Source organism: Uranotaenia lowii, chromosome 3 (genome assembly GCF_029784155.1).
Source record: "Uranotaenia lowii strain MFRU-FL chromosome 3, ASM2978415v1, whole genome shotgun sequence".
Taxonomy (NCBI): Eukaryota; Metazoa; Arthropoda; class Insecta; order Diptera; family Culicidae; genus Uranotaenia; species Uranotaenia lowii.
The window spans coordinates 140,942,343-140,965,073 of record NC_073693.1 but is presented as its reverse complement, the minus strand read 5'-3'; the positions used below and the strand labels follow the sequence as shown (position 1 = coordinate 140,965,073).

Here is a 22,731-nt window from a genome sequence, read left to right as displayed (position 1 = left end):
TGTATTTTTTTCTAATCTTTTTGTGTAACCCCAGGAACTCTTAATTTTTCATCTTCTGTTCTTGTATTTGTAAGTTCTAAAATTCATTTTTTAGTTTAGTACCTCAAACATTTGGATAAGAATGTTATTTCTCACCCTTCAACTTCCTTGGAAAAGGGCATCGCTGTTCAATGACGTCTGTCTATGTGTTTACCTGGGAAAATTTCGCTGATCAGCGAAAAAGGAAAAGCTTTTCGACAACTTTGGCATTTCCAGCAGTTTAGTTTTTTCCCGGAGCACGAGAAGCGGTCCACCCTACATCCTGCTCCATTTTCTTCCCCATCATCGTGTTTATTTGTTTGGGCGTAAATTGTGAGCTTTGTCTAAATTTAGCGCTGTTTGCATGCCGAAAAGTTTGGGGATTTCCTTTTTTTTGTTTGCCCTGACAGTGCACTAGTTCTATGCTTTTATGGTTTTCGGCGAAGATTGGCAGCATAGTTTGGCTGATAAATTTTGTAGCCCTTTTTTCCCGCGACGTTAATCGTCCGGTTGTTTATTCAATCGGAAACTTATTAATTAACATTAGGGACAGGAGCATGCGAAACATTGTAAGATTGGTTGATTAGGATTTAAGATTTCGATAAAAAAACTTGATAAAAACATTCAAACTCAAGATTGACTGAAATATAAAACTCAAGATTTTGATTTAAGATTCTAGATTTAAGATTCTAGATTTAAGATTCCAGATTCAAGATTCAAGTGTCAAGTGTCAAGATTTAATATTTTAGATTTTGATTCAAGAGTTAACAGTCACGAGTTAACGATCAAGAAACCAGATTTGAGAGTCAAAAGTAAAGAGTCAAGAGTCAAGAGTCAAGAATCAAGAGTCAAGAGTCAAGAGTCGAAAGTCAAGAGTTAAGAGTCAAGAGTCAAAAGTAAAGAGCCAAACGTCAAAAGTCAAGAGTCAAAAGAGTCAAGAGTCAAAAGGAAAGAGTCAAGAGTCAAGTCAAGAGTCAAGAGTCAAAAGTAAAGAGTCAAGAGTCAAGAATCAATAATCAAGAGTCAAGAGTCAAGAATCAATAATCAAGAGTCAAGAGTCAAGATTCAAGAGTCAAGAGTCAAGAGTCAAGCAAGAGTCAAGAGTCAAGAGTCAAGAGTCAAGAGTCAAGAGTCAAGAATCAAGAGTCAAGGGTCAAGAGTCAAGAGTCAAGAGTCAAGAGTCAAGTACCAAGAGCCAAGGGTCAAGAGTCAAGAATCAAGAGTCAAGTGTCAAGAGTCAAGAGTCAAGAGTCAAGTCAAAATTCAAGAGTCAAAAGTAAAGAGTCAAGAGTCAAGAATCAATAATCAAGAGTCAAGTGTCAAGAGTCAAGAGTCAAGAGTCAAGTGTCAAGAGTCAAGAGTCAAGAGTCAAGAGTCAAAAGTCAAGAGTCAAGAGTCAAAAGTCAAAAGAGTCAAGAGTCAAAAGCAAAGAGTCAAGAGTCAAGTCAAAATTCAAGAGTCAAAAGTAAAGAGTCAAGAGTCAAGAATCAATAATCAAGAGTCAAGTGTCAAGAGTCAAGAGTCAAGAGTCAAGAGTCAAGAGTCCAGAGTCAAGAGTCAAGAGTCAAGAATCAAGAGTCAAGGGTCAAGAGTCAAGAGTCAAGAGTCAAGAGTCAAGTACCAAGAGCCAAGGGTCAAGAGTCAAGAATCAAGAGTCAAGAGTCAAGAGTCTAGAGTCAGGAGTCAAGAATCAAGAGTCAAGAGTCATGATTGAATATTTAAAATTTTGATTCGAGTCAAGAGTATAAAGTAAAGACTCAAGAGTCAAGACTCAAGAGTCAAGAGCCAAGAGTCAAGGGTCAAGTGTCAAGAATCAAGTGTCAAGAGTCAAGTGTCAAAAGTCAAGAGTCAAGAGTCAAGAGTCAAGAGTCAAGAATCAAGAGTCAAGAGTCAAGAGTCAAGAGTCAAGAGTCAAGAGTCAAGAGTCAAGAGTCAAAAGTCAAGAGACAAGAGTCAAGAGTCAAAAGTAAAGAGCCAAAAGTCAAGAGTCAAGAGTGAAAAGAGTCAAGAGTCAAAAGGATAGAGTCAAGAGTCAAGTCAAAATTCAAGAGTCAAAAGTAAAGAGTCAAGAGTTAAGAATCAATAATCAAGAGTCAAGTGTCGAGAATCAAGAGTCAAGAGTCAAGTGTCAAGACTCATGAGTCAAGAGTCAAGAGTCAAGAGTCAAGAGTCAAGTGTCAAGAGTCAAGAGTCAAGAGTCAAGAGTCAAGAGTCAAGAGTCAAGAGTCAAGAGTCAAGAGTCAAGAGTCAAGAGTCAAGAGTCAAGAGTCAAGAGTCAAGAGTCAAGAGACAAGAGTCAAGTGTCAAGACTCATGAGTCAAGAGTCAAGAGTCAAGAGTCAAGAGTCAAGTGTCAAGAGTCAAGAGTCAAGAGTCAAGAGTCAAGAGTCAAGAGTCAAGAGTCAAGAGTCAAGAGTCAAGAGTCAAGAGTCAAGAGTCAAGAGTCAAGAGTCAAGAGTCAAGAGTCAAGAGTCAAGAGTCAAAAGTCAAGAGTCAAGAGTCAAAAGTCAAGAGACAAGAGTCAAGAGTCAAAAGTAAAGAGCCAAAAGTCAAGAGTCAAGAGTCAAAAGAGTCAAGAGTCAAAAGGATAGAGTCAAGAGTCAAGTCAAAATTCAAGAGTCAAAAGTAAAGAGTCAAGAGTTAAGAATCAATAATCAAGAGTCAAGTGTCAAGAATCAAGAGTCAAGAGTCAAGTGTCAAGACTCATGAGTCAAGAGTCAAGAGTCAAGAGTCAAGAGTCAAGAGTCAAGAGTCAAGAGTCAAGAGTCAAGAGTCAAGAGTCAAGAGTCAAGAGTCAAGAGTCAAGAGTCAAGAGTCAAGAGTCAAGAGTCAAGAGTCAAGAGTCAAGAGTCAAGAGTCAAGAGTCAAGAGTCAAGAGTCAAGAGTCAAGAGTCAAGAATCAAAAGTCAAGAGTTAAATTCAAAACTTGTCAAAAATTCATTTTTAACCATTGAAATAGTAAAGTGTTCACTGGGTCAAATTTTCTTGCTACCATAAGACCTAAGAGTAACGACCAATAAGTAAACATTGTCTCTTTTATCTCTATTTCTAGAACACAAATTTCGCAGACTGATCTGGTTAAACCGTGTTCGGATACAGCTGCCACAGCATCAAAAGCAACAACAGTAGCAAATAGCAACAGCTGAGTGTCAAACCGAGAAACGGCGAACGGCAGGGGGAAGACCAGGCCCAAATGGAAGCATGGACAACGAGCAGCCCCATCAGGAGTTGGTAAAATGTGTCCTCGTCGGCGATACTGCCGTTGGCAAAACGCGCCTGATTTGTGCACGGGCCTGCAACAAACATGTTTCACTTTCGCAGTTACTTAACACGCATGTGCCAACCGTATGGGCCATTGACCAATATCGGATATACAAGGATGTAAGTAGCCATTCCAAGTATCTAAATATGCAAACCTATACCTGTGGATATGTTCTCTCAAACTGTTATAAGTGCATTGTTCCGGTGCTACTGCAGTTAACGCGGACACCGGATGCGATAATCCGACCCCGAGGGCAATTACAAAGCAATTAGTGTATCGTCTCAGGACAATGTGGTGAAATTTAGCAGCAATTTGTACGCTAGTTACCATCTTTTTTTTGAACGGAAGCACATTTTGAGTTTCGTTTATTGCCTGGATCAAACAGAGAAGTGTTTACAGTAGTAGCTGCTCAATAAATCACAGACTTTTTATTCTTGTCCAAGTTTAGTGGATAATGTGGCAAACATCTCTAAAAATTTATTCTTTTTTTGCTCTTCAAAATTGTTTACCTTTAAAAATAGTAGGTAGGAACAAGTTTTTTTTTTTCAAATAGGATTTATGATGTTTATTGCCGTCTTTACAACACGACGGTGGAAATGAGCTTATTTTCAAAAGAATGTGCTAGGAAGAACTTTTCCCCGTCCGCTTTTCGTTCATTCGAGTCTTTCATTCATGCATTCATTGTTGCGTTGGACAACCTTAGCCGGTTTATTTTCTACCTTGACATAATATAATCCTGTTATCAAGATAGTCGTCCCGATTCTGGTAAACTATCTATTTTTAAAGTAATTAAATTGAGAGACAGTCGAATATTTAAAAAGAGCAATTGGAAACGTAGCTCCATAATCGCCGAAGCTTTACTATGGGATAAACATTAACCTCTTATCCGTGATTCCAGACAACAATCAATAACTTGTTCCAAATTTCTTTAACCTTCAACTGCATGTGGAAAGTTAAAAATGGTTGCATGAACTGTGGAAATTTAAAAATGGTTGCATGAACTGTGGAAATTTAAAATTAAAATTGGTCAAGGGAAAACGCGTGTTAATCGGTGAAATCGTTTATTTAAAAAATCAAATTTAATTTCTTTTTCAAGTTTTATTAGGATAAAATTCAGGAAAAATATTCAGTTAGGCTTCCGCTTTTCCAAATCCGCATTCCCGGGCCTTACGCTTAACCCCTGCCATCAGATTTTGCACAGCCACCTAGTCCACCTTCTTCGCCGCAGAAAGCCAGTTTGCCTTGAACTGCTGCTCGTCCTTAGCAGTGTTTTTGGTTTTCTTTAGGTTCCGCTTGACAATAGCCCAGTATTTCTTAATTGGGCGGAGCTCTGGCGTGTTGGGAGGGTTCTTGTCCTTGGAAACCACCTGCACGTTGTTGGCGGCGTACCACTCCATGGCCTTTTTACCGTAATGGCAAGATGGCAAATCCGGCAAAAACAGTCCGGAACAACCGTGTTTCTTCAGGAAAGGCAGCAGACGTTTATTCAATCACTCTTTCACGTAAATTTCTTGGTTGACAGTCCCGGAAGCTATGAAAATGCTGCTTTTCAAGCCACAGGTACAGATGGCTTGCCAAACCAGAAATTTCTTCGCGAACTTTGACAGTTTTATGTGCTTGAAAATATCTGCTACCTTTCCCCTTCCTTTTGCCGTATAAAACTCCTGTCCCGGAAGCTGCTTGTAGTCGGCTTTGACGTAGGTTTCGTCGTCCATTACCACGCAGTCAAACTTCGTCACCATCGTCGTGTACAGCCTCCGGAATCGCGCTTTGGCCGTCATATTTTGTTTATCATCGCGATTTGGAGTCGATCTTGTATGTCGATAGTCCGGCTCGTTTTTTGGGTCGATGCACGGTTGTAGACGATACACCCAGCTTGTTTGCGGCATCTCGAAGAGAGAGGTAAGAGTTTCTCTTGAAACTACCGGCAACTCTCTTTGTCGTCTCAGCGACTTCCGGTTTTCGATTTCCCCCGATCCAGACTTCCTGGCTGTTGACAAACGTTCCCCAAACACCTAAGTTACATTTGTAACGGTTGATTCGGCAACTTTTAGCGATCTTGCCAGCTTTGCGTGCAAGTAGCTCGGATTTTCGCGATGCGCGAGCAAAATTTTGATACGCTGCTCTTCTTTCTTGGATGGCATTTCGACAACTGAAGAGTGAATTCCAAAATCAAAATAGGAGCAACATTCTACACACATACACACACCTTCAAAATGAGGGGTGTTCTGGTTTTTTTAAGTACCAAATTGAAAACAATACGTCAAGTTGATATTGACCAAATTTTGACCGTATCACCCTTTATAAACCATTTAAAAGAAACAAAACCTTCTTTAGACAATAAAGAGTGTTCGGATCAAAAAGTGGTCAGCTTTTTTTCCAATCATTCATATATAAAACCTGAACACCCCTCATTTTGTAGGTATGTGTGTATAGAATTATGCTTCCATTGGCTTTCATTTACGTTTATTATTACATTTCATCTGACTGAATAGTCTACATGAAAGATTAATTCTAAGTTTAACGGGAACATTACAAATGTATTTCACTGAAATGTAAAATTTTCTATCGAGACAATCAGATTTCTAAGTTGTGGTGAATTTCTTAAACTAGATCTAAAACAGTTAGTTGTAATGTCAAATTCGTAAATCTAAAAAAACCGCTGAAGATCCGACTCATGCTTCTTATTGGTTCCACAGCTAACATGAAATCGTAATAGAAATGATAATACAAATCGAATATAAAGACATTTTCAATAACCATCGTAAACATGTTGATATTGAGTGATTTTCTAACGTTCATTTACGACATGCTTTGCCCGAAAAAAGTTGAATCGGATAGCAGTTTAGTCAATTTGTAAATATGTCTCCAAAAAGTTGAGAATATGCTAATTCGACATTTACGATTTGAGTGAATTGATTTACCGTTCTCTCCCTTTCTTCCTTTGACCAGTTCATGAAAACAACATCTCTCATATAGTGCTATAGCGTGAATGAAATGAACTGAGAAGTTGACATGATGGTAAGATATCGGACAGCTAACTTGGAAGACTGGAGTTCAAATCTCGGTCGAGGAATTTTGTTTTCGTTTTACTCAAATTTAAAATCGTTTATTTTGCTTTTTGTGGGGAAATTGACTCGTTGGAATCTTGTCATTCCGGGCAGTCGATAGTGCCTGTGAAGATCTTGTTTACAAGTAAAGCTCGTGCTGTGACTCTTCTCTCCAAAAGAGTGTCTAGGCCAGGCAGTCTGCAACGTTCGCTCTAATTATTGAGCTCCTGGGGGTGGTAACACGGCAGGAATGTGAGTGCGTGTTTCACAAACCTTGATAGAGCAGCTTCAAGTCTTTTGGACTAAACTATCGTATAAGGAGACCAAACTTCCGAGGCATACTCTAGTAATGATCGCGCTAGGGAACAGTATAATGATCGAAGGCAGTAAGGGTCTCGGAACTCTTTCGATACTGTTTTGAGGAATCCGAGGTTGCGATTTGCTCTGGAGATTATGGGCCCTATTGCATAAGACGAGTCACGAGTCATTTTACTCGAGTGAGCCATTTGATATTATTTACAGTAGTCGAGTCGAGCCGAACTTCAGTCGAGTAGCTCGACTGAGTCGACTGCTTGAAAGTTAGTGACTCAGCTGTTTCACTCGACTACCCTAATTATATATTTCACTCGACTCGACAGTGACTGGAGTCGAGTCGAGTTGTTCGATTCGTCTTATTTAATATGGCCCTATATGAGAATAGTGATCGCGAAAGGTCAATTTCAGGTCTAGAAGCACCCCGAGGTCCTTAAAAGCAACCAACCTTTCGATTTGCGTATTAGAAATATGATAAGGAAACTGTATCGGATCGACTTTTCGGTTGAACGATATAATAGCGCATTTGTTGACACTAACGCAGAGAGAGTATGTTTCACACCATTTGATGAATTTTTCGATGCAAGTTTGTAAGGTGAAACAGTCAGCATCAGATCCAGGGGCGGTCCTAGAGTTGGCTCTTGGGGGGGGGGGTGATTTTCCAATTTTCAAAAATCAGTCAATATAAAGGAACGTTAATATCTGGTGAAAAAACGATCATTTGAGTGATCGAAATAAGGGGGAGGGGTTGTGAGGGAGGGGGGGGGGGGGGAATGGTCAGTTTAAAATGAGTCTACAATATAAGCTGCACACTGCTCCTTCTTCCCCCATGAGTTTCACTGAACAACATGTATTTAAAAAAGGATGAAACAAGAGATGAATAGTGAAAACTTTATCAAAGTTTCTCTTTATACTCATTTCCATATCCTTCTACACAACTTACACAACTTTTATAAAACAACAGGCGAATCTATAATATCCTCTGCGAAAAAATATTGATTTTTTCTTAAAAAACGCACGTTGCTGAGAGATGAAATTTCAAGCTATCTTAATTTTTTCCTGAGCTTCTAAATATTTGCGCTCTGATATTTATAAATTTTTCGGAAGCATTTTACTTTTCACCGATAAGCCGATAAACTAATAAACAAACATAACTAACGAGCATTTAATTCTTCATTGAGGTATTTTACTGAATAGTGATTTGGAAATTCAGTATTATTATTTTCAAATTTGGAAACACATAATATAAAATCAACACTTTAAATATAAATTATGTAGAATATCCGATTATCGAAATCAGTTTCTGAATATAAAGCTTCCGGAACCTAATTCAATCTCATTTGCTCTTGAATTTAAATTTATCATTCAAAATTTTCAATTTTAATCGTACTACAACAAATAAATTATAAAAAAAGTAATTAGTTTTTTTTATTGTTCATGTACATAGGTACCTACACATAATTCTTATTTTTTTTTAAATATTTTTAAATTATAATTTAAAAAAATGAGATGAAAGGGGTTATTCTGAAAGTTAATACTTTTCTTTACAATTGAAATAGCCAAGCTTTCAGATTCAGAATATCAAACCTTAAGCTAAATTTTAACTTAAAACTTCAATTTTATTGTGTAGATGAGCTGAAAGCAGTATCGGTCACATAATTGCTGTAGATCTTAAAATCCAGGAGTGTTGGTTTAAAATCACTAAAAGATCTTCTGGCTAATTAGTATGATAGATGGCCTTGTTGCCGATAAAATAGTGAAATGATAAGGGGATAATTTTAATTCATAAGGGAAAATTAAAACCGATGTAAACTGATTTTGGAAGATTTTTGCGTCTCAAACTCGATTTTTTGTCAGATTTTTTCTTTCTTTCTTATTTTCTGGCATTTAGTAATTTTAAAATTAAGCAGTTTAGAGTGAAATCGATCAATGAATTGATGAAGTAACTAACCTAACAAAAAAAATGTAAAATCGTTTCATTATCCTTTATTCATTCAACGATACAGATTAGAAGGAACAATGCTAAAAAGTTACAAATTCCCGCAAAAAAAAATAAAAACAATACAAGTTTCGTCTAGATTATCTTCGTTTTTTACAAAATGGGGAAACATACTTACTTCTATAATTTTTTCTAATGGTAAATTACTCACAGTCTTCATGAAAATTGATCATTAAGCCAAAAACTTTTTTTTAAATCTTTTTGATATTATACACTTTTGCTAAAAAGTGCACAAATATTTTCAATAAACCATGTATTTTCAAAATGTTTACCAGAAACAAGAACTGATAAAAAAATACAAATTTGCATTTAGTGCTATTAAAAAAGTCAAATTTGAATCTCTATCGCCAACACCATTTCCTTCATATTAAAACAGCTTTTATAAATACTTTTTGTTCCTTTTTGGCTCTAAAAACTCATAGGAAACGCCAAACTCATAACAAATAATCTCTATTTTCGATTTATTGTTGCTGAAATCCCTTGAGAAGATTTTTTAAAATTTAAACTCTTACTATGAATATTTCATATCCGATTTCTGTTTGGCTGTACTTGTATTTTTTCATGGTTATCCATAATATGAATGTTTGATGTGATGCATTTCATACAGAATTAAATAAAATGAGATCAGAAATTTGATTTTTTTTTTAATTTCATAATATAGGTTATTATTTTAAATCTTTAATTCATATTTGAACGGTGGAAAATAAAAAATGAAAAAAAAAATCGCAAAAGAGAAACTTAACCCGAATTCTTATTTTGCAATAAGTCATGAATTTCTTGTAAACGCAAGTGAAAATAGCACTACTTTAGAACTTAAAATGAGGTTAGCATTAGACATCTGAAATGACTTTATAAAGTTTTCAATGAACCAGCTGTAAACAAAAGAAAAAAAACAGAATTTTAAATTCAAATTTATATTTAAATTTCAGATATGTATAAGCTTTTTATTCTTAAATAAATTTTCATTAGAATCATTTTTCCTGATGCTAAATTGATAATTTTCAATCGATTTAAAAAATATTTTGAAATACAAAAAAAATCTTATGGGAAGCTTTTCGCTGCTCAAAACTTTATCAAAAATGAATTTAATGCGGCATCCACACTTGTTTTTTCTAACGATTGAATTTGTTTAGTGAAGTATTGGTGACTAAAAGACAAAAAGAAAGATTAATTAGACTATTGAAGTCATACGTTTTTTAAACGCCTAAAAAACTGATCACTCCGATGGATAATTTGCCTAAAATTTAAATTTCTTACAATAAAGGCAATTTAACACTTGAAGGCCAAAGGTTTTTTTTCTTCTTAGAACGACCAAGATCTGTTAATCCATCAAACATGGTAGAAATTTCTAAAAATAAAGAAAATTGAAAATAACACGATTCCGTACGTTTATAGTTTAATGATTTTTTTCTACTGCTTCCTTCTAAATTTGAGCAAATAATAAAGAAACTGCATATTGAAGGCAATAAATGTATGACGACAGCAGAACAAATATTTCAAGTATTTCAGTGTTATAACCATATTCACCATCCTATGTGACTTTTTTCATTTTGTCATTTCATTAAAATTCAAAACAAAATCTAAAATTTAGAAGCTCTGAATTTGCTTCAAGCAAATATAAAATTTATTACGATTTTCTCGTATTAATTTAGGCATATGTATCAGGGAAATTAGTGACAGTTTTAAAAAAATTGTCCTTACATTTCATTAATAGAAATCAACACTAAAAACCACACCTTTGTTGAGTTACTTATCAACTAAAGTTATTTGGTATAATTCAGTCCAGGGAATCGCAAGTTACAGCTGTTTGAGTTTGGTGGACCGACTTTTTTCAATATTGAGCCTTTTGTGATAAATTAACTTTTTTGTAGAATAATCACCCCCACGGAGTGGAAAATTTTGAAAATTTAAAAGCACATCTACTAAGAAAAGTTCCAACTTTTAATAGAAATTCGAGTCTTTTTGGGTTGTTTATAACGATTTTTTGCCGCTTGGGGGGGGGGGTGATCACCCCGATCACCCCCCCCATAGGACCGCGCCTGATCAGATCTGATTTTTGCGTAAATTGTAAGATCATCTGCGTAAGACATTCTGCATTCTTGTTGGAGCAGCAAAAATATTGAGAGCAACAGAGGACCTAGGTTGCTGCCTTGTGGGACTCCAGAAAAGTTGATGAATTTGCTGGACTCACAGCTGCCCAATTTAGCGGTCATTTTTCTATCTGTTAGAGCAAGTTTACTGGCGTTGGGAAAAAGTGGTAGAAATTTTGACATTTTGAAAATTTTACCATGCAAAAATGTTTTCTTGGGGCGTTGTATTTTTTTACAACACTGTTTCTATTTCAGCCGTATGTGATAGGAATATTGGGGCTTATTCTGCGACTCGAGTGACGTGACTTACCAAATTTCAGATAGTTTTGCTGGCTTGAATAGCCTCTCTTTCCTCGAAATCTTCGTTCGGATGAGCTGCTATTGGTCTTCAGATCTCATCAATACTGAAATTTCTTTCCTGAAGCATTTTCTGGAGTCAAGACGAAGAAGTGAAGTTTCGTGAGTCACGTCACTCGAGTCGCAGAATAAGCCCCATTGCTATTTTTGCATCACAGCATGCGAAAATACAACACGTGCTGTAAAAAAACTAGAAGGCCACAGATCTTGAAAATGTTTTTGCATGGCAAAATTTTCAAAATGTGCCGTAAGTGTCAAAATTTCTACCACTTTTTCCCAACACCAGTGAACTTGCTCTTAGGTAGGATTTAAGCCATTGAACTGATTCGCTTGAAAATCCCAGTCGTTGTAGCTTGGCTATCTAGTATAAGTTGATGGTTTACTCTATCAAAGGCGGCTTTCAGATCTGTATATATTGTGTCGATCTAAAACCCATCCTCAATTGCTTTCAGGCAGGTCGAAGTAAACAGCAGAAGATTGGTAGTTGTCGTAGGGTAGAATCTGTGTTAGTCTTCGTAAGAATTGTCGTTGATATCAGTATTTGCATGTGTTTAGAACATGCACACAGTGAGGTAACGCCTCTGTAATTCCGAACGTCCTGTTTGTCTCCTTTTTTAAATGTGGGAAACATTGTCGAATTTTTCCATCGTGAAGGAAACGTAGATGTCTGCAGCGAACGGTTGAAAAGAATCGAACATGGAACATGGACGCAGTTCTTTAGCAGTATTGTGGGTATACCATCTGGCCCTAGGGTAGTGAACGGTTTAAGTTTCGTGATCGAAAATCGAACTTCCTCTTCGGTGTTGGGACGGAAATGTGTAATGAATCAGCAGGGAAATATTTGAGTGCTTTCTGGATATCTGAATCATGAATTGGATCGTTCGAAAAGACGCAAGAGAAATGCTCGCAATGTTCGCTGGCGTTGTCTGTTTTTTCCCCGAGGTAGGTACTTCGTAGGCCATTTTCCTCCTTTTGTCGTTCACAAAATTCCAAAAGCTCTTAGGGTTGCGTTTAAGGTAGGATTGAGACTGCAGTACGTCTTTCGCCATTAGGTTGAATGTAGCGCCGGTTCGTTGAATGTGGCGAAATCAACCGTCGGCAAAGCAATAAAATTGTTCAGGGAACGTATTTCGACAACTACAGAAAGCCGGAATCTGGGAGAAATCGAAATCCGGGAGCCGCAGTGACGAACAGAATTGTGGCTAGCACTTTTAAGTGAAACTCCAATCTCTCCGTTCGAGATGTTGTCAATAAGTTTCGATTATCGTCTACAACTGTACATCAAGCTTAGAAACGATCTTATAAGAAGGTAGTGACTACTAATCGCAATAGAAAGCAAAACCTCACGGCAAAAATAAGATCTCGGAAGCTGTTTACGACATTGTTGACAAAGTTAAATTGTGAGGTAATGGACGACGAAACTCACGCCAAGGCAGACTTCTGACAGCTTCCGGGACAAGAGTTTTATACAGCAACCGGAAGAAGAACGGTGGCAAATATTTTCAAGCACATGCTACGAAATATCTGGTTTGGAAAGCTATCTGTACCTGAGGCTTGTGAAGCAACATTTTTGTTGCAGCCGGGACCATAAACCACAAAAATTACGGAAAAGAGTGTCTCAAAAGCGTTTCTTGAACGAACATGACTTGTCTGTGCTGTTTTTGCCGGGTTTGGCATGCTGCTATTATGAAAAAAAAATACCATGGAGTGGTATGCCGTTCCATTATGCAGCATTCAGGTTGTGCTCAAGAATAAGAATTCTCCCAACACACCAGAACTTTTACTACTCAAAATATATTGGACGATAGTTAAGCAAAACCGTAAGAAGACCCAAAAACTGTTAGCAGCTAGAAGCAGTTCACAACAAACTGGCGTTCTGAGTGGCAAAGAAAGTGGTTGAAGTGACTGTACAAAATCTGATGGCAGGCGTCAAACCGAAGCCTCGCCAATTTGGACTACGTCAACCGGAATCTTAACCGAGTATTTTTCGGTCTCCCGTCTCCAGATCTCGACGTTTTCATGCATTTTAAGTCTTTAAGCATCAAAGTTAAAATTTCGATAAAGGATCATAATATAAAAAATTCCGGGTCCTTAATAAAGTTTTTTATTGAACAGGTTTTCAAATTTCATCAAACAGAGAAGGCCTTATACATTACACAATAGTTTTGTTCTTAAACATCTTAAAGAATTACAACTCTTTTCAAAAACTGCTCAGGTTTTTGTCGAAAAGTAGAAAAAAATGTTGCAAAAAATCCTGTAGAGAATTTCTATTTGCTCACTTAGGTTAAGCTTTAACCCATAATTCAACGGTATTATTCATGGCATGCTATTGGTCCAACGATAAAAGAAGTAACGAGTTTGAGAACAGCTCTGCATTACTCTGCAACATCTCATAAAATAAATGGTAAAACGATGTTTACCGGGTTAGCTGGGACAGTAATAATTTTGATTTGCGACCTATATACTCTATTTTTTATTATTAAACCTGAGTTCCAAATTCCGAGACACGAGTTTACAATTTTTTTAAAGATCTAAATTGCTTCTCAGCTCTTTTGTTGTGATTTTCTTAGTTTGAAATCTCTAATGAAACTTGTTCAATCCTATGATCGTGGCCTTTTTCTTACTTAGTTGCTCGAAGACATCTAACTCATGGTATAAATCCTCGTAGAAAATTGCCTCAACCCATACGAGTCTGGAAAACTGCAAATGCATTCCACAGAGACAGAAAGAGTGCACGCTTCCAAGAACAAAGAACAACCCATTAATCCGACAGACCGAACCCCATCCACCCCATTTTACACGTACATAGTACCTTTCTAAGAAAACTGCATCCATAAGGAGGAGATGAATCTTGACAGGATGAGAAAAAAATGTGCAGTCTGGTGCAGACAACGACCAGGACGAGGACGAGAGAAAAGTTTCCTCCATCTTTCTGACAGACGGTTTTAGTGGGACTTTGCAAAAGCAAGAAAGGGAACAGTTGGAGCCTAACATTCCAAAATGGCTTATCAACTTGTCATGAAAATATTAAAATTATAATTGAACGATAATTTTCCAATTTTTAAAGCATGAAACAAATGAAAGACGAAAAAAAATGTTCAACTGGTTCATCATGAAGGTAATATTAAAGCTCTAAGACAGCTTTTTCAACTACCCAGACTGATATATTTGCTTTGTCGTCATCCCGTTGTGAGTTCTAGATATGCTGTATGAAACGACGACGACGTTAGGTGGGTGCTGTAAAAAAGTAATGAAAGAAATGGATGGTACCATTCTCGTCGTCGTCCTCCGCCGTTCGTAGCGTACATGAAAATTCGATTCGAATTCTAAAAATAGACGACGCTTCCAGTTTGGCTCCCGAGTGATTTTGTTTGTGGTCAAAAAGGATTTGAGCAAGAAGTCAGAAAGCAAATACATACGGGGTATACAATTCAATTGCACGGGTTTTTCCAACCCTCACCTCATTCAGATGGTATGGGTGAACGGCGGCGCGGCGCTTGGAAATGGGCGTCGATGGGAGCGTCACAACGCCACGTGAATTCCAGTACAGGGGAGTTGTTGAATGTTCTCTAAGGAGTCGAGCGAGAATCAATGTTTTCAAAATTATCTTTATTTCAAAAATTTGTTAGTATATTTTACTGTTCAAATTGCCATATTGAAGCTATTTATTTGCCCCTTCCCGTTTCACTCAATACATATCCAAGCAACCATTTGAACTCCTCGACAAGAATGCCTTAAGGAAGGTAAAGTGTCACTAATAAAACCTAAAAAAAAATTTGAACTTCGTTGTCAGAGGACTTTCACATAGCCTTATAAAGAAGGAGGTTAATTTAATAGGTTTAGAGGTTAGAGGTTTAGAGGTTAGATTTGATAAAATACAAATTGGCTGTCAAAAAAAAGAAAAAAAAATTAACATTTTGATTTGGTGTAATATATATAAAAAAAAATAGGAAATCTTTTTTTTTTAAATTGAATAGATGGTGAAAGTATAAAGTTCACTCACTGTTAAAATAACTTTAAAATAAAAATAGATATATATCAAATTTCAAAGTAAGATCAAGTTTGATTTTTTTTTTTACTTTTTTTAGTTCAAGTTCTCATGTTGAGGCGGAATAGCTTCTATTATGGACTGTGAAAGTATCGATACGAATTTAAATTTTTAACTGAGTAGAATGCTATACAACCAAAAAGCATAGCAGAATATGCTTTTAAGAACCCGACCTATTGAATTTTTGTTACATGAGAATTTTATACACAATTAATCAATTTAGTACTTATTGACACATTGTAAAACACCTTATATAAAACTGATATAAATATTTCAATCATTATGAAAGGATACTAATTCATAAGCCGAGGGATTGCAGTGGAGAGAATTCTTTGCATTTGGAATGGTAATGATCAAAATTCCACAACTGCTTAACAAATCTAACACATTCCAACAATTCACAACAATTAGCACATGTTCACTCTCTCTGAGCACCGGTTTCTCTCATTTTAACTTAAACCTTCTAATTCTCTCTAACAAATTGCCACAAATTACCACAAATTCAATCATTGGCTGCAAAATTTGTTTGATCATTGACGATGATTCTCCGTTTATCTCAGTCCCCTACAAATAACTTTCAGATCAACACATTTATTGCCCAGTGAGAGCTTGCTTCAGTATCAAAAACAGTCTTTTAAAATATTCGCTCAAAGCGAATTTTAGGCAGTAGTATTTAATACCTAAGCCACAAGCTTTCAGTACCAACTTTTGATTTTACACCATTCTGCACACATCCGTCAACGCGTTAAACACATTTTAATTTATCTAGGAGGATGCCATCCCTATCCTTTGTCATTGAATATGACAACCATTAATATTTGAGGCCCACGATTTTTCTTTTACCCCAAATAAAGCTGACAGTTGACTGTGATGAACTCGAACTAAATATCAAATGTTAGAGAAGTATAGTTGATTGTACACTAACACAACAATTAAACTGGTTCTTTATTGGTTAAAATTTTGACTTTTTCAACTACTATTCTGCCTAATTTTCAAAATTTAAACTATCGCATTTCTGAGATATTAAAGATGCAAGAGAAGAAGACAAAAATAATTGTGCACAGTTCCCTTCGAAATCTATCCTCATGAAGGCAAGAGCTGATAATCCGATTTTTATGCCGAAAATACTATGCATGAGTGGTCCAAAAGTACAAGGTCCGGCAATTGAACTGATACAAAACTTTAGGAGTGATTATTACGAAGTTTACAAAACCGAGTTAGATGACACCTTGTCGCCTTGTTAACATTATGTCTAAGATGTCAGAGAATATTTTTGTTAATTTTATAATCAAGTGTTTTTTTTGTAAAAATAGTCCTCGAACCTTAACGTAGTGCTTTGATTGCCTAGTTCCAGGCTGTGAAACCGTAGAAAGACATATTTCGCGAGTTGTCCAATGAGTGTATGTATTTTTTTTATTTTGGCTCGCACTTGGAAGATACCTGGAGATCAGAAGTACCCAAGAATAGTATGGTGGGGATCGTCAAGCTACAGTGGCGACACCTACCACGGTGAAGATCATCAAGATGCACCGTGAGAGAATTTCTTGGCGTAGTAACACTAAATTGGTGATAGATTTTAACACTTAGGCTCAGCCTTACAAGATCCTAAAATTTCAAGACCTCTCGCTTGAACAGAAGCAAGAGCGGGTAAAAAGAGCGAAGGCGCAGCTTATGCGGTCCGCGCATGAAAAATTTGGAGAATATCGTTTTTTCTGCCGATGAATTCATCGCCGTTCAGCGGTTCATGAAAAAACAGGACTACAGATTTTGGTTGCCAGAAAGATCACGAACCTATGCAAACGTATTAGGCCACAAGACGACAGAAATCTGTCTTATTAAAGGTCTGGGTCGGAATCGACCGTACTTGCCTGGTGAAGATCAACCGAACACCCTCAAGAGGTGTAGATCAATCAATTCACGTATCGACGATAGTTCTACGGCATGTCCTCAAACTGTGGACACGTCCCAATTTTGGTTTTGATTGGTGGTTTTTCAGCAGAACTTCACATTGGCTTACCAAGGAAAAAGGTCCCAATTTTGGTGTGCGAATTTTTTTTCGAGGGTTAATTTCGAGTACGGAGTGGTCGGGGAGTTCGCCGGACCTGAACCCTATGGACTCGGCTGTCTAGCTAATACAGAAGCCCGAAGTCTACTCCACAAAATATGACGGGTTGGAAGTTCTGAAGCGCCATCTAGTTGAGTCCTGGGATAAAATACCACAAAAACCACCTGAGGTATTTTTAGAATATGTGCCTTGAGCTTCTGTGGCGAGTGGTTAAGCTCAAGGACAAAAAAATTAAAAGGCGCCAATGGATTTTGAAAATATGATCTGTTTTGATGTAAATCGTAGGTATAAAATTTGAAGGAAAAAGTTTTTGTTTTGATCAGATTATTTGTTAGTTCCAATGTAGCACTTCAATTGCCGAACCCTGTATAAAAACACTGTCTAGAATGTCTTCAAAGTTCAAATCAAGTTATAGAGTGGAGCACATGATCGGAAACTAAGGGCTCATACATGGCTGAATGCCCAGCTGATTTGTCACTGAGAGGCTAGAAGTGTTGCTTAGCCATCAGTCATGTAGAAGGAACATCAAAAAACACATTTTTGCAAATTCCAGAGCTCGTATGTTGGAAAGCCAGTGCCGAGCTAATGCGAAGGCTTCGATGAACGACAAAACTTGTGAAAAGAACAAATTTTTACAAATTTAGACGATAGAAAACTGCTACATCTCGGCTCGTAAAAAGGTCACTAGCAGAATCAAGTTTATATTTGCTGATTGTTTTGAGAAAAATGTCATGATTTGGCAGAACTCTGCTTCTGAGGAGAAAATAAAAATTTTAAGACAAAAAGTTTGGTTTTTGATGTTTTAAAACGCTTGAAAAGAGTAATCTTGTTTGATAACTTCGTAACCTAAAATCTCAACTAATCAATTTTACTTTTAACTGAATCTTATGATGATTTGATATGTTTTTGTCAGGTTTTGAGTGCTGACATTCCAGTGAAAACGTGTTTTTGTGGCACAAAAATAACCAAGGCTTTTAAAAATCAAAACAGCGGAATCCGCCAAGTATTCCTTATTTTCTGTCAAATAAGAATGGTGGGCAAAAAAGTAGCGGAAATTGTAGAAAAAGGATGCAGTCACCTAAAATACAAATTAGACGAAGTACTAGTGATGAAAACTGATCAATTACATAATTGAAAAAGTGTACGCCGACCGATGTGAGATACCAAGAAAAAATTTGTATATTTTCTACAAAAACGATAGATAAAATGGTTTTCAAGATACATACCTTTATAAATAACTGCCCATAACCATATCTCAATGAACTAAGCTTTACTTGGAGAGGCATACACCATAAACGTCTTTCCCGATGGATAGAATAGAAGGAAAAGATTCTTTCTCTCCAGATGAACCAATTGCAATCCCTCTGGGTTTAGAACAAAATTCCAATTTAAATAAAAAAAATAATTGATAATTTTTACCATAACAGGTTTGTTCGAAGGACTTTTAAAGTTTTTCTTGAATATTTTCTTCTCATGCAATATTAAAAAAAAAACACCAATAAACGAAGCTTAGAGCAAGTTCACTGGTGTTGGGAAAAAGTGGTAGAAATTTTGACATTTTGAAAATTTTACCATGCAAAAATGTTGTCAAGATCTTTGGGCGTTGAATTTTTTTTTACAGCACTGTTTCTATTTCAGCCGTATGTGATAGAAATATTGCTATTTTTGTATCACAGCATGCGAAACTACAACACGTGTTGTTAAAAAACTTGAAGGCCACAGATCTTGAAAATGTTTTTGCATGGCATAATTTTCAAAATATGCTAAAAGTGAGAAAATTTCTACACTTTTTTCCAGCACCAGTGAACTTGCTCTTACCGCAGTCTTCAAATTAGTAGAAGAAGAGAGAAATCAAAAGATATAACAAACAAAGCAATCTTTTTTCAGTAAAAAAAAATGTCTAGGAACAGTGTCTGATTGCCAGAGAACTGAGATTTTTCTGGCTTAAAACACCATTGGTTTGGAAACCTGATTTATTGTGTGACATTTTTAATCAACGCATTATGTGCTCATGAAATAAAAAGAATATTATTCAAATTACTCAGAAATAATAAATAAGGTGTATGAACAGTTTCACCAGTATATAAAAACAAATTCTCAATTCTGACAGATTTTCTCAGGTAAGCCATCGGAATTTTGAAATAAAATAGAAATAATGTTATTCAGGTTTAGAAAAGCATAAGATTTATATTGTGACATTTTTTTTAGTTCTACTGAAGGGGACGGTAGGTTAAAAAAAAAAGCAAAAGGGGCGTTCAGTGAGATAAGTTCGAAAACCTCTGGATTAGTAAAAAAAAAATCAATTTGGTCGAGCTTTGAAATATTGTGAGGGCTTATGTCTGCGGGAACGACTTGCACGTTTTTTACAGCGTACCTCTTCATGATGATATTGCTTAGAAAGTAGTCATGCAATTCCTCGTTAGGCACTAGCAGTGATGTCATTGGAACTTATTGTTTTCCGTTGCTTAAAAACATACCTTCGTTCAACAGCTAAAATTTCAGCGAAAATTTTCTTCCAAGAATTTGAAAATTTTTCACAAAAACCAATGTTGTAACAGGCTCGGTTTCACAGAAGAAACAAAAATGATGTTGAGTTTTCGGAATAAAATATTCAAATTTCTCATACAAACCTCAAAGCTCAAGTTTACTCATGTAAATGTTACTTAAAAATTCTGCAAAAAAACATGGATGAGTTTTGAAAAAAAAACGAAGCATTCAAAACCCCAGGGTTTGAGAGATCAAAAAATAACTCCAAATGGACTCAGTCTTATGAATCACAGCATGTGCAAATCTCGCATGAGCTTTCATTACGTTGCATGAAGCATCTTAAGAATTTACAGAAAACTGCTGCAAAAGTTATCAAAACCACTTTAAAATATGTATTTCACATATAGAATATGTTGTCCAGGCTACAAATATTCAAAATGGAAAGAAGTTGCGACACGTTTATGTCAGTTTTTGTATTTTTCGTAATAAATCTGTTTGTTTACATTTTGTTTCACACGACGCACAGCGGGCCAGGAACCACACTTTTGCGGTTAAAATTGACTGCAGGCCAGAGGGTTCGTTGTAGCTCATCGGTGTCTTCGACAAAGTTACTCGACTATATTTGCGCTATCTATTGATGGATTTAAATTAGTACTATTTTTCTGCGCAAGGTGGCGCCAAAATATAACTTTTTACAGGATCAAGATACAGGCATGGTTTCTTCTACAAAGTTGTTTATTATACCTTTAACATCAACTTAGTAGAACATTATTAGCCCTTGCAAAAATAATAATTTAAGAAAACCTTACAAAAAATTGGTTTTTTTCACCTATTTTTGTTTTATACTATAAAATACCTCAAATTTCCACAGTATTTGATTGGAAATGGAATAGACTCAAATGAGATATTCTAGTGGAAAACTTTTTCGGGTCGCAGATTTTTTCTGTCAAAATCGCAAAAATTATGTTAAAATTATACATTTTTCAAATTGCAATAACTTGCTTGCGAGCAGTTTGGCGCACCTCATTTTTTGAGAAGTTACAGTTGTGATTATGATCTAAATGCATGTAAAAAATGTCGGTGGGTTCTCGTGGGTTCCTTGACAAATGATATAATAAAGTTGGTTAATTTTCAATACAAATTCACACATTTTGAGACCTTTTTCAAAGAAAACATTCGCATTTTTCGTAGAAAAGTCGAATTTTCAAAAATCAACACGAGCTTGTGATATAGTTGGCAAGTCTGTTGTCTCCTAAGCCAATGTCCGTGAGTTCGAGCCCAAGAGTAAACATCGAACACAGTTGTACCGGATAAGTTTTTCAATAACGATCCGCCAACTGCAACGTTGATAAAGTCGCGAATGCCATAAAGATAGTAAAACGACTATAATCGAGACAAAACAAATTTTTTAATTTATTCTAATATTTACATACATCACCGTGCAGTCAAGTTTGGAGATTTGTTTTCTCATTTTTTTGTTATTATTCAGCAACAATAGTAGTGTTGAAATCATCACTTGATTAGCATTATCCAAAAGACAATGATCATCAAAGGTAAACTGTTTGTTTAAATATTAGCACGTGCGTTTGGCAAATAGAGATTTGACAGCGTTATATGATTTTTTTTATCACATGTTTTTGAGGATTTTGAAATGCTCAGTTGATAATTGATTTATATACTTTGGACCTGTCGTCGTTTTCCCAGATTACATTCACTTGAGACCATTTGAAAAAGCAGGGTTTGATTTATTCCTCTTTGGATTGTTGATTACTATCATCATCGTCGGGCATATTAAACGGGTAATTTATACTTATTCCTTCTCTGTTTTCTCAATCGAGCTATGACAATTTATAGCTTCTAAGCACATTTTTCCCAAGAGGGGCACGTTCTCATTATTATTGTTATTTTCCTCTCGTTCCATATGATTCACCGACGACGACGACGGCTCAATCTTTTATTTGTGCCTTCACACCCCCATCCGGATGTTACATCACACCGGTTATTAATACCACCGACGGCAATGTCCGGCCCAATGTCCCAGGTTCTAGAGCGGTCGTGGGAAATCGTGGACGGCGTGAATGTTTCCCTGCGGCTCTGGGATACCTTCGGGGATCACGATAAGGACCGGCGGTTTGCCTATGGACGGTAAGTACCATCGCCACACTGATTACACCTCGATAAACTAGACTTTTCATGATTCATTAGGTTCCTCCGTTTCGTAAAGACGAAATATTGGATAAAGAGCTCTGTATACCCTAAGGAGCTAATTTATTCGTTGGCCCAAGAGACGCCGAGCGGTCTAGTTCTTTTAGTTGTATTTTTAGATACAACTTCTATGAGGAATATGAATCACCAAAATAATGAAAACCAGTTTCAATAGAATTATTTCCCAACAAGAAAATGTGGTTTCATTACTGCGCTATATTCAATCTAAAATTTTAATTTCTATTTGAAGATTGATTTTAAAATTAACAAGTAACTAAATAAGGACTGTACCGAAAACTCTTTAGCAGCATTTTTTTGTGAAAAAAAATGAACTAAGTTTAATTTTAATTTTCTCTATTCGGTTTATCATATGATCAGTATAATTAGAAACAATAACATGGTTAAGATAAGTAAAAAAAATACGCTCTAAAGAATGATCGCACTTTTAATGGAATGCCTTCCATCAGGTTCTGCACAGTAGCTGTTGTGCATTTCCTGGATGCTGCCTTCAAATTTTTTTCGAATTCTTCCATGCTTTGGGAAACGGTTCCCTCCTTTCTAAAGATCCTCTTCCCAGTTACTAAGTATCGTTGAATCGGTCGGAGATGTGGACAATTTAGTGGATTGATGTTTTTCTCGACGAATTGAATTGTCTGAAAGCCACTGCAGTTCAGGCTTGGCGTAATGTACAGATGCCAATTCGGGTCAGAACAAGGCCAGATTAAGCCATCGGGGGGGCCGGCAATTTTTCTCGGGGGGGCCCTATGATTCGATTTTTTTAAAGGTATCCCAGAGAAAAACCTTTCAAACGTGTAAAAGAACTGGAGATAAGTTCAGTA

At 36.4% G+C, this 22,731-nt stretch overlaps 1 protein-coding gene across 5 annotated transcripts in view; it reads left to right on the top strand.

Moving 5' to 3' along the window:
• Positions 1 to 22,731, top strand: part of LOC129756121 (rho-related BTB domain-containing protein 1) — a 180,524-nt gene that overhangs the window by 122,038 nt on the left and 35,755 nt on the right. For all 5 annotated transcript variants that reach the window (XM_055752892.1, XM_055752895.1, XM_055752894.1 and 2 more), the window contains 2 exons: positions 3,070 to 3,398; positions 21,729 to 21,832. In XM_055752892.1, coding sequence (XP_055608867.1) covers positions 3,219 to 3,398; positions 21,729 to 21,832 — 284 coding nt within the window. In that variant the 5' untranslated portion in view covers positions 3,070 to 3,218. The remainder of the gene's footprint in view (positions 1 to 3,069; positions 3,399 to 21,728; positions 21,833 to 22,731) is intronic.